Here is a 12956-nt window from a genome sequence, read left to right as displayed (position 1 = left end):
CTCTTCCAACATGTTGAGGTTCATGTCCTCAGGGGCGGTGTGTGTTCTGTTCAATGCACATGGAAACCAAGAAGTTGTATTTCTTTGTGAATCTATGTAGAAATGACTGGTTATGGATGACAATGGGGCTGTGAAGAGAGTGTAGGAATTTGAAGAATCACTGAAGGCTGTAGATACTTTTGCATTTGTGTTGCCACTCAGTCACACAGATGCAAAATTGAAATAAGTCATCTTATCCATCCAACTTATCATGTTTGTGATATTTTTGTTAAAAAAAAATGTTATTCATGTTTACCATGATTTTGGCCAATGTAAAATGTGTTCATGAATTAAAAGGTATTTATTTGATTGTGACTCATTGTTTCATTATTAGTCTAGTTGAGTGACAATAGGCAAAACATTGGGTAAAGGGTATTTAAATGTACTAGTACTATACAATCTTAGATGATTTGAATGTCATTTGTATGCTGATACTGTAGCATCCAGTTATTGTTATTATGGTAGATGAAAACCAACCCTTTTGACAACTTTACTTTAGGCATATGTTACAGTGCAGTCAAAAACGTGATTGTCCTGTGTTTTATATATTTCCACTCTAAAATAATACTGTGAAATTGTGATAATGATAATGCTCGTTTAGCATAAGAGCTGTTTGCAATTTCAGCCTGATTTGTGGGATGGAGTTTTGGCCATCAGGCTTGCCCTCCCACTCAGACCACTACCAGACAGTCTTAGCTAAATTCCTGCTTGGGAAATTGCTCTTTGCTAAAAGGCTATTGAAAACAATCACAGTAAGGTACTTCATTGTTACCCAGAAATTATTTGAAATTAAGATAAAAACGGCTGCATTGGACCTTTAAACGCTGGCCTTGCGCGTGACCTTATCTGATGGCTGATCCCGTCGTCATCAGATGAACAATAAACGCGTACTGTGCCTTTAAGAATCGAGAGCTCAGCTCTCTATCCTCTCGTTCTCCATCTCCACCTTTCTCCCTGTCTGTCGTTGAGGGTTTCAAAGGATATCAACCGGGCCTGAGATAGGCTACTCATAAGCGATATTCAGCATTTAAGGTAAACAAATGTTTTTATTTGTTACCATATTAGAACGTTTTTTAAATCAAATAAATTAGACTATATATGCAGAATAGCAGTAATGGTAGAGTTTCTCCCCTGGCTTTTGCCATAATCTACCTATTACAACACCTTGTTCGTGCCATAATAAAAAATATATATAAAACGCAGACAAGTACAATTTCATAGAATAGTCAGCAATCGCCATCGCTTTATTGAAATAGCCTGTCATTAATAACATTTGTATGAGTTTCCATTTTGTTATACATTATTAATGTGACTGGCTTTTGTAAAAACGACGCACTTAAAGCGATTCATTCTCGCCATGACTCCACAATTATTACACGAATCACAGTTATTATGGAGGACGGGTGTATGGTCGTTTCACTTTGTATGAGTGTTTATTTCAGTAGGGAATAAAAGCTTTACGTAATGTATTTATTGCATTGAGGGCGGCAGAACTCGCCATATGCCTACCGTACGCAGTAATTGTAAACGGCACATAAAAAAATAGTCGGATCCCGGGCTGGTCCCATTCTATCGCATAAAGCGTAGCCTTTGATGATTGATTTTGGCTCCACAGCGTTTAACCTACCCAAATAGTTGTGTGTTCGGTTGGCTACTTTTATTTGCTGAGATATCGGACACTTTTAGTCTTCGCAGGATGAAAGCGGAATATAGCCTTACATAGTTAAGCTACAATAGGATATTACTTCAACATTAGTCTTCAAGTGAAAAGAAGACGTGTCAAACAGTCAGAGCAGCTCAAACAGATCTCCTTTTCATGGGCAGTTATTAATCAGTAATAGACTAAATGATATCTTTCAAAACATGTATTAAATTGCATAATTTATAGATATGCCTATTTATAGATTTGACATTACTCAGATAGTCCTAACTGAAATGTATCAAGCTATCCTAATAAGCCAAGTTGAAGAATATTAGTCTTCAATTCTAAAAATAGAAAAGCAATAGTTTCCACCTTCCACTTGGTAAGGGCAGAGGTGTAATACAACATGCTCAGAGATAGGCAGCAGTGGTGAGAGGATGGAGTCATTCAGATAAAGGTTAGATGAAGTCCTCATTAGGATGAGTTGCTTTTGTCTACCTGCTCTGCGGTCACAGGCTTTGTCCCTGTATGATGGTATGTATTTTGTATTTTTGTCTCTCAGGAAAATTAATCAGGAGGAGAATGGATCCAGTTTGAGCATCTTGACTGATAAGTTGCCGAGTGTGATCCTGTAACCATGGCGACCTGTGGGCGTGGTTGCGTCCCGGCAGTGCGTTTCTGCCAAAGGCTGAACCGACTGAAGACCCTGGATGATGATTTGATGGTGACATCAATGAAGCGCTGCCTGACCATGGTGGACCTGGCCCTGCTGGGTGTTGGTGGCATGGTGGGCTCTGGTCTCTACGTCCTGACTGGCACTGTGGCCAAGGACACCGCGGGACCTGCCGTGGTCCTCTCCTTCCTCATAGCAGGCATCGCCTCCCTGATGGCCGCCCTCTGCTATGCTGAGTTCGGGGCTCGCGTGCCCAGAACGGGCTCGGCCTACATGTTCACCTATGTTTCTTGTGGAGAAATATGGGCCTTTCTCATTGGCTGGAACGTAGTGTTGGAGTACATGATTGGTGGGGCCGCGGTGGCGCGGGCGTGGAGTGGTTACCTGGACTCCATGTTTAACCACACTATCCAGAACTACACAGAGAACCACATAATGAAGTGGAATGTTCCCTATATTGCCCACTACCCTGACCTGCTGGCCGCCGGGATTCTAGTGGTTGCCACCATCTTCATAACCTTCGGAGTGCGAGTCTCTTCTTGGCTCAACCACATCTTCTCCGCTGTTAGTCTGGTTGTCATACTCTTCATCTTGGTGTTTGGCTTCGTGCTGGCCGATCCAGTCAACTGGAGCCAGAAAGAAGGAGGTTTTGCACCGTTCGGTGTGTCTGGGGTTATGGCAGGCACAGCCACCTGCTTTTACGCATTTGTTGGCTTCGATGTGATTGCAGCCTCCAGCGAGGAGGCAAAGAACCCCCAGCGAGCCATTCCTATGGCCACAGCCATCTCCTTGTGCATGGCAGCCACAGCCTACATCCTGGTCTCCACTGTCCTCACTCTCATGGTGCCCTGGCACTCCCTCGATCCCAACTCCGCTCTGTCTGACGCCTTCTTCCGCCGAGGCTACAGCTGGGCTGGCTACATCGTGGCAGTAGGGTCCATCTGTGGTAAGTGTCTCTTGAAAGACTTAACCACTGTAACCACACCAATGTATCATGTCATTGAGTTTCTTTGGGTCAGTTGATGATATAATTGATTGAAGGGCAAATGTGTATGACTTTTATTTATCTTGACTTCATACAGTAGGTCTCTGTTTTGATTGCATTGATGATCATGTGACTCTCTGTCCATCCCCTCTTCCAGCCATGAACACAGTGCTCCTCAGCAACCTCTTCTCCCTCCCTCGGATTGTTTACGCTATGGCGGAGGATGGCCTCTTCTTCGCCTTCTTCGCCAAGGTCAACCCTGTCACCAAGGTCCCTGTGAATGCCATCTTGGTGTTTGGCCTCCTCATGGCCGTCATGGCGCTCATCTTTGACCTGGAGGCCCTGGTCCAGTTCCTGTCCATCGGCACCCTCCTGGCCTACACCTTTGTGGCAGCCAGTGTCATTGTGCTGCGCTTCCAGCCTGAGAAGGAGAAGACCAGTTCCAAGGCTAACTCCACTACCTCCCCTAACACCAACTACAACCCAGAGCCCTCACCCGAAGCCTCCGAGTCCCAGATCATAGCTCAGGACAGCGGGGAGCTGAAGGAGTATGAGTCCTTCTCAGACAAGCTACAGCTGGTGGAGATGCAGAAGACCAGGGAACGCAGCGCCCCAGGGGTGTTGAAGGCCCGCTGGGAGCCCTACCTGGGCAGGTTGCTAGGGGACTTTGAGCCGGGGGAGGTGGTGGCCTTCTCTGTGCTGGCGGTGATGGTGAGCTCTGTGTCCCTCTGTGCCGTTTTTGTGTTTGGGAGTAACCAGCTGCAGCTGCCTACGTGGAGCTTCGCCGTGCTAATAGTGGTGTTTGGCTCAACCTTCCTCCTCAGCCTGGTCGTCATATATGCCCATGAACCACACATCAACACCAAAACCTTCCAGGTGAGCCAAACAAATTCTCAGTTTTTCATTTTATGCCCAATGTGTAAATGCAAAGCAGCAACTTTGTTGACTTTTACTTTATTGTATATGCCTACACATAAAGTTAGGGAAGCAGAACTAAACCCTCGCCTTAGAATTATTAGTTGTATAACGTTGTCTGCCTGCAGAGTTTCAAGCAGACACCATAGTCCCTATGCTCAAGAATGCCAAGGTAACCTGTCTAAATGACTATCGCCCCATAGCACACATCTGTAGCCATGAAATGCTTTGAAAGGCTGGTCATGACTCACATCAACACCATCATCAAATCATTCAATCAAATGTATTTATAAAGCCTGTCTTACATCAGCTGATGTCACAAAGTTCTGTAAAGAAACACAGCCTAAAACCCCAAACAGCAAGCAATGCAGGTGTAGAAGCATGGTGGCTAGGAAAAACTCCCTAGAAAGGCCAGAACCTAGGAAGAAACCTAGAGAGGAACCAGGCTATGAGGGGTGGCCAGTCCTCTTCTGGTTGTGCCGGGGGGAGATTATAACAGAACATGGGCAAGATGTTCAAATGTTCATAGATGACCAGCTGGGTCAAAAAATAATCACAGTGTTTGTAGAGGGTGCAACAGGTCCGCACCTCAGGAGTAAATGTCAGTTAGCTTTTCATAGCCGATCATTCAGACTATCTCTACTAGAGGTTGACCGATTATGATTTCTCAACGCCGATATCGATTATTGGAGGACCAAAAAAGCAGATACCGATTAATCGGACGATTTAAAAAAAAATGTATTTGTAATAATGACAATTACAACAATACTGAATTAACTTATTTTAACTTAATATAATACATCAATAAAATCAATTTAGCCTCAAGTAGATAATGAAACATGTTCAATTTGGTTTAAATAATGCAAAAACAAAGTGTTGGAGAAGAACGTAAAAGTGCAATATGTGCTATGTAAGAAAGCTAATGTTTCAGTTCCTTGCTCAGAACATGAGAACATATGAAAGCTGGTGGTTCCTTTTAACATGAGTCTTCAATATTCCCAGGTAAGAAGTTTTAGGTTGTAGTTATTATAGGACTATTTCCCTCTATATGATTTGTATTTCATTAACCTTTGACTATTGGATGTTCTTATAGGCACTTTAGTTTTGCCAGTGTAACAGTATAGCTTCCGTCCCTCCCCTCACTCCTCCCTGGGCTCGAACCAGCAACACAACGATAACAGCCACCACAACAATGCAGCGTTACCCATGCAAAGCAAGGGAAACAACCACCCCAAGGCTCAGAGCAAGTGAAGTTTGAAACGCTATTAGTGCTCACTAACTAGCCAGCCATTTCACTTCGGTCACACCAGCCCGGGAGTTGATAGGTTTGAAGTCATAAACAGCGCAATGCTTGACGCACAAGGAAGAGCTGCTGGCAAAACACACAGAAAGTGCTGTTTGAATGAATGTTTACACTCCTGCTTCTGCCTACCACCGCTCAGTCAGATACTTAGATACTTGTATGCTCAGTCAGATTATATGCAACACAGGACACGCTAGATAATATCTAGTAATATCAACAACCATGTGTGGTTAACTAGTGATTATGATTGATTGTTTTTTATAAGATACGTTTAATGCTAGCTAGCAACTTACCTTGGTTTACTGCATTTGCGTAACAGGCAGTCTCCTTGTGGAGTGCAACGAGAGAGAGGCAGGTCGTTATTGCATTAGACTAGTTAACTGTAAGGTTGCAAGATTGGATCCCCCGAGCTGACAAGGTGAAAATCTGTCTTTCTGCCCCTGAACGAGGCAGTTAACCCACCGTTCCTAGGCCGTCATTGAAAATAAGAATGTGTTACAGGTCTGTGAGAGCCAGAAATCTTGCTTGTTTGTAGGTGACCAAATACTTATTTTCCACCATAATTTGCAAATAAATTCATAAAAAATCCTACAATGTGATTTTCTGGATTTTTTTTTCTCTCATTTTGTCTGTCATAGTTGAAGTGTAACTATGATGAAAATTACAGGCCTCTCTCATCTTTTTAAGTGGGAGAACTTGCACAATTGGTGGCTGACTAAATACTTTTTTGCCCCACTGTATATATTTATAAAATCGGCAAATCGGCGCCCACAAATACCGATTTCCGATTGTTATGAAAACTTGAAATCGGCCCTAATTAATCGGCCATTCAGAACAGCATCTTCACAAGGTCCTTTGCTGTTGTTCTGGGATTGATTTGCACTTTTCGCACCAAAGTACGTTCATCTCTAGGAGACAGAACGCGTCTCCTTCCTGAACTGTAACTATCTGCATTGACCCTTTTTTAATTGACTTTTTTTACACATACGCTGTTACTACTGTTTAATATCTGTCACTTTATTCCTAGTTATATGTACATATCTACCTCAATTACCTCGTACCCCTGCACATCAGCTCAGTACTGGTACCCTGTGTACACTGACTATACAAAAAACATTCAGAGCACCTGCTCTTTCCATGATACAGACTGACCAGGTGAATCCAGGTGAAAGCTATGATCCCTTATTGATATCACTTGTTAAATCCACTTCAGTCAGTGTAGTGGAGGAGACAGGTTAAAGAAGCATTTTTAAGCCTATATACAATCGAGACATGGATTGTGTATGTGTGCCATTCAGAGTGTGAATGGGCAAGACAAAAATGTAAGTGCCTTTATGGTAGTAGATGCCAGGCGCACCAGTTCGTCAAGAACTGCAACGCTGCTGGGTTTTTCACACTCAACATTTTCCCGTGTGTATCAACAATGTTCCACCACCCAAAGGACATCCAGCCAACTTGACACAACTGTGGGAAGCATTGGAGTCAACATGGGCCATCATTCCTGTGGAACGCGTTCGACACCTTGTAGAGTTCATGCCCTGAAGGTTTTCCTAATGTTTGGTATACTCAGTGTATATAGCCAAGTTATCGTTTACTCATTGCATATTTATTGTTACTTTTCTATTATTTCTCTATTTTCTTTCTCTCTGTATTGTTGGGAAGGGCCCGTAAGTAAGCACTTCACTGTTAGTTTACTCCTGAAGTTTACGAGGCATGTGACAAATAGCATTTAATTTGAGCCTGTTATATTTCCCTACGTCTTTATGTAGTTATGATAAACTAAGAATACTCTGTGTGTTTTAAGACGTTTTTGTAGCAGTCTCTCCACCTTTAGAGATGCTAAATTCTACTCCGTCTGACTCGAGCCCAGTAGATAGGAACTGCAACATTTAATGTGACATTTTCACCCAGCTCTGAAGCTGAGTCACAGCAGACACTCACTCCCTGCCGTGTGGTTGATCTGCTCTTCATACAAAATAAAAGCTGTTTCTGTGAGCTCAAGCAGGGCCCACGTTCCTTATGGCACCAACCTAATATAAAATCTTGTCATGAAGACCTGATCATTCTTTTGAATTATATTAAGTACTCCTATTGGGACTTTTAATATTTTAGTCAAGACTAGTGGTCTTTTAGGCTCTCCAACCTCCTTTTCTTCAACGACAAACACTTATTGAATTAAGGAAGGCATTGATTATTTGACACATTTTAATACATGTCAGAATGATGGTTGTTTGCTGTTGTAATTTTCCTAGGTACCCTTGGTCCCATTCATCCCTGGTGCAAGCATCCTCATGAATGTGTTCCTAATGCTGAAGCTCAGCCCAATGACCTGGATCCGCTTTACCGTATGGGTGGCTGCAGGTAAGATTACTTCCACTAATGGCACAAATGTGTGTTGTGTGAGGACCATGTGCTATGTAGCGCAGACACGTCCTGTAAACCAAACATCATGTCAGACTGAACTGGAACTCTTGCCTTCAGTGGTTGAAATACAGTGCCTCTTAACCTAAATGATGGACAAATAGTATGGATACTTATTACTGGTTGATCATAGACAACAGGATATGAAACAGGGTTTTATTAAATAATTAGTACATAGCACATGTTTGTATTAAAACATATGCAGGTTACTTTGTGTTTACAGAGAGTAAACCTACCAAGTAAGTCAAGGCCTGACTGGAGGGAGTTAACCCTTTCCTAGCCTGCGCGTGCTGCAGTTAGAAGATATTTAGGCTACGTAGCGCATTGATGTGAATCACACTGCTGCGCTCTAATTTATTTGCGCCTTACATATTGTGGTTGTTGTGGATGGCTGTTCACAAATGTATATACTGTGTATTTTAACCCAATAATGGTTCAATTGAAGAAGTTTAAACTGCTTATCAATCATTGTTTTTGCGGTCAGGAGTGTATTCATTACGGAAACCATTTACTGTTTAAGAACCAAATGGAAGCAAACAGAGCAAAACTAGAGTTTCTGTTGGACAAAGTCAGGTAGGTCCTGCCCCGTTTTGTTCTGTTTGCTTCTGTTTAAGAAACGTTTTGCAACAGAATCGGAGTAATGAATACGCCCCAGTGGACAGCCGGTGAAAAAAGCACTCTTGCAACAGCTGCAGTGCAGATCCTAGCCTATGGAATAAAAGTTTGAGTTCATCCCTTCTAAACTGCCTCGTGGTATTGTGCTCCATTATTGTAAAAAAACAGGTTTAATTTAAGAAGACCACTAGTGGGACTTTTATTCTCTTCATGGAAAGTTACCATCTAGTTTTTCACATGCAAATAGCACTTTCAGTAGTGCTCAAAGCACGCTATTCCGAGGGCTGCATTTTGTTGCAGTTCAAAGCAATGGGCCTTATCAGACCTCCATGACAACAAAATCAAAAACAACAGATTAGGCTGATTAGTCCTTAGTTTTTGGGTTATGCTCAGATAAAACTATTTGGCTGATCTATATTTCCATATTAATCTATATTTTCATCTTTTCAATTCATATTCTTGAAGATCAATGGGTATTAAATTCATTGAAATGACTGGAAATCTGGCAGACCCAGTTAGATTTTTTAAAATTTAAAGATATAGCCTAAACCTATTATCTGTAGTAGAAAGCAATGGGTTAGAAGAAGCCTACTGTACATAACCAACCCATAAAGAAAACTGCAACATCCATTTATGGCCAGCTATGTAAACTCTAACATTGATTTATCCTGCAATTAAGGGCATTAATTTTTGTTTTCTTCTAATGCTTCTTAAACAGGTTGATATTTATTGGGACGAGTCTCGTCCTTGAGGCAAAACAGAGCGATTTCTGCTAGATGGGTCAAGCTGCAAATTCAAAATGGGCTATATTGTAAAAATCTTGCATTTTGGTCTTCATTTAAGGTTAGGGCTAGGCATTAGGGTTATCAATGTGGTTAAGGTTAGGTTATAAATCTCATTTTATGACTTTGTGCCAGCTACTAACCTGTGCCTCTTAAGAGGAAAGTAATCTAACAGTAACAAAGTAATCTGACTACATTACTGAGTTTGTGAAATCCAAACATTACTGATTGCAATTTAGTTAATAACTGTAATGGATTACATTTAGAAAGTAACCTACCCAACCCTGCCTGTCTGCCTACAGAGGCTTCACAGGGAATATTGAACATGACAGGGGCTGGGCCATGTCTAAGTAATCAATTCCTAGCACCATATTCCCACTATAGCTGTGTCTTCTCAATGGATAAGCACATACCGTATGACAGTATACCAATAACAACAGTATATTTGTGTGATTCTGTAAGCATGTGTTTTGGTCCTAACAGTATATGTTGCACCTCTCTAGGTCTACTGGTGTATTTTGGCTATGGGATATGGCACAGTAAGGAGGGCCTGAGGGAGCTGCAGCCCAAGGACATGGCTGCCAGGTACGTGGTGCTCCCTAGTGGCAGCCTGGTAGAGACAGTCCAGTCAGTGCAGCCGAACGGACATGGGGACGCCAGCGCCCTCCACACCACCCCCTCCCCCGCCCAGTCTGCTGAAGAGCAGCAGGCAAAGAGATGATGTGTAGGAACTATGAAGGGAGCCATCTTTATTTCAGTGGGCCGTTTATCATCTATCTGCTCCTACTCATACATTACCTCACTCTCTTCTTCTCTGACTTCCCTCTCGTGACTGGCCTCATACAATCAGTGTGTACTGACACAAGTCTGTGTTTCTCTGCGTTAGTAAGTACACATCACACAATGACATTTACGCTCTCTCATTCTGAAACATATTTATATTTATTTTGACATATTGTATCTCTTAATATGGGAACATAGTAATAAAGCTATCTAGCATTGTTTAGGATATTGCTATTGGTTATAATCACTGTATTTAAAAACAAAATGGTAGATAAACCAGCACAGGTGTTATTTCCTTGTTAGCATTTCTCTCAACTCCTCAATTGATCTGCTTTTTAATGTCTCTCAGTCACTCACAATTTAATGTGTTTGGTAGTAGGATGGTGCTTTTGGTCATAGCATACATTGAGTCATGTTGATAAGCTGCATTTTTCGTTTTGTAAGCACTGGAATGAATGGACCTTTGTTTAGACACACCCAAGTACAAACACATATTCACATTTGCTTTCTCCCTCTCTCTCTCTCTCACACACACACACACACACACACACACACACACACACACACACACACACACACACACACACACACACACACAAGCATTATTCTTGCCTGAGGAGAGACTAGGTTCTGTCAGTGGGTCATGTGGGTCCACTTACAACCCCTGGGACCACCTCAAGATCCCCCTCATTCCCCCGCACTAGTGGCTGCTCAGCCAAACGCAAATCATTTACATACATTTTCTATTTTAATGATTATTTCGGACTTGTTTCATGTAGTTTCTGAGCTGTGAATCAGTCTATTTTATCATTTTAATTTTGCATTTCACTGATGGCATATCACACACATATTATGTTCTGTTTTGGGATGTTTTTGTACCTCGCTTCGTATCATAATGACCCGACTCCACTTGTTAATGTTCTCTGTCTCCATCACATGAGATTGTCACTCTCTTCTTCTAAGGCGGAGTAGGCCTTTCAACCTCTCGCTTAATCCACTGACTCCCATCCAATGACCTCACTCACTCTTATGTGTCCCAGATTTTGCAATCAACCTAATATCTACTGAGAAGGGTTATTCCCCCAATGCACAAGAACTAGACAGCGACCCATTCCCCTTCTGTGTGCTAGCATGAGATTAGTTTATACAACCATCTAATATAAAAGCACCTGGATTATTTTAGCTATGGTTTTGTTCTCATTTCTCCTCATACACAACAGTGATAATGCGAGACGAGAGTTATTAACATGTGTTTTAATACATGCTTTTTGTAAGGCAAGCACAAACCCAGTTCATGATGTACCTGAACAGGGTATTTGGTGCTGCTGTTTAGAACCATATTAACAAACAGGGATTGAGTGTTTTGTCAGACTATGCCAGCCATAGGACATCTCTTATCCTCATGAGACCTCTGTAATCCGACAGATTTGCAGCAGTCCCTGCGGTTGACCAATAGCTTGATCTAGATTACATACACGCAGAGATCACTCTCACTCGTAGTGCTGGATTACACTGACCTCCTCAGAGAGGGATTGCACTCTCACACCCAGTTACTCACTACCCTGTCTGATAGCACAGTGTTCGAGAGGGCAGTAAGATGTCATGACAATGTAACATTGTCTCAACGTGATAATCATAACATTCCCATAGCTAAGGTTTTCAGTCCTGAGAACGGATTATTTTGTTACCTATAAGGTGTATATTTGTCTGTTTGTCACATTTGGAGATTGAGGTAAAACGTCTACCATTTATCTGCATAATAATAATGTAACTACAACATTGCCTTGATGTTATTAGCGTTTTCTATATATCACAGTCCTTAGAATGATGAAAAATAAGCATGAGTCCCTCACTACCGGCTACCAACCTCACACGTGTCTGTAGCTCACCTTAGTGTGGTACTCAAAAATATGTTTGTTTTGTCTCTTATTTATTAGTTATTGTAAACATACATTTGTTTATGTAAATATATGACACAAGCAACCAATGGCCTTAAAGATGTTTTCATGAGTACAGAATGATTCCCAAAGCTTACGTGAAATGTAAACAACTTTAGTTGTTCAGGTAGCTTTTCACCTCTATCCAAGTAGTTTACCCTGTTATAATCTCAGTATTTATTCATAGGATATTATATTGTAAACTACTATATTCCATTCAATTGATTTCAACAACAGATACAGCCTTTGAAGTAATCAAATGTTGGTGGATGTGGGGATAACAAAAATATTAAATGGATTTTTGTACAACTTTGCACATAGTTTAAGATTTTAACTGCAAACGACTGTCTGTGTCTCTCTACCAGCGTGTCTCTGTTTTTCCTGCGTGGGCAAGTGACAGGTGTTGGCACTATGGTGCTTTTGGCAAGCTGAACATTTCCTCACCTCGATGAGTTACGCTCTCTGTCTTGTGTGTCAGTAAGCACAATGCGCTATGGGCTCTGACTGTACCTATGTACTCTGTACTTACACATTCAAATTCTAAGTATTTTTTGTTGTATAAAGTCTAAAAGAAGCTGTGTTATTTCGTGACAAATAAATGTTTTGAAGCAGCATTCTGAATATTGTTATTATTACAGGGTTTCTTGCCCATACTATTAACGTAACAAAATGGATTATACATTGTCCATTTTGCAACCATTTAATCTATATGTTATGACCATGACAGTTTAGAATCTAAGGTAACGCAAAGTAATTTAGTCTCCTCAACTTGTTCAACCGCCACACCATTCATTACCAGATTCAGCTGAGGTCTAGCACTTAAGGAATGATTTGTACCAAATACAATGCTCTTAGTTTTAG

At 41.5% G+C, this 12956-nt stretch overlaps 1 protein-coding gene across 1 annotated transcript; it reads left to right on the top strand.

Annotated features, from left to right (window-relative positions):
* Positions 1-930: 930 nt before the first annotated feature.
* Positions 931-12709, top strand: LOC118393093 (cationic amino acid transporter 4-like). Its single transcript, XM_035785395.2, has 5 exons — positions 931-1071; positions 2244-3300; positions 3497-4215; positions 7810-7918; positions 9879-12709. The coding sequence occupies exons 2-5, from the start codon at positions 2319-2321 to the stop codon at positions 10094-10096; spliced, it is 2028 nt and encodes a 675-aa protein (XP_035641288.1). The 5' UTR covers positions 931-1071; positions 2244-2318; the 3' UTR covers positions 10097-12709.
* The last annotated feature ends 247 nt before the right edge of the window (positions 12710-12956 follow it).

The sequence above is a fragment of the Oncorhynchus keta genome, chromosome 14, assembly GCF_023373465.1.
Source record: "Oncorhynchus keta strain PuntledgeMale-10-30-2019 chromosome 14, Oket_V2, whole genome shotgun sequence".
Classification (NCBI taxonomy): domain Eukaryota; kingdom Metazoa; phylum Chordata; class Actinopteri; order Salmoniformes; family Salmonidae; genus Oncorhynchus; species Oncorhynchus keta.
The sequence above is the reverse complement of the archived record's forward strand: the minus strand, read 5'-3'. Positions and strand labels throughout refer to the sequence as shown.

Excerpts from the sequence above, each read along its gene's own strand:
- LOC118393093 (XM_035785395.2), top strand. The coding sequence starts at position 2,319 with ATGGCGACCTGTGGGCGTGGTTGCGTCCCGGCAGTGCGTTTCTGCCAA. Across the intron at positions 4,216-7,809 it reads TCAACACCAAAACCTTCCAG|GTACCCTTGGTCCCATTCAT; the intron begins GTGAGCCAAACA and ends TAATTTTCCTAG. Across the intron at positions 7,919-9,878 it reads TACCGTATGGGTGGCTGCAG|GTCTACTGGTGTATTTTGGC; the intron begins GTAAGATTACTT and ends GCACCTCTCTAG.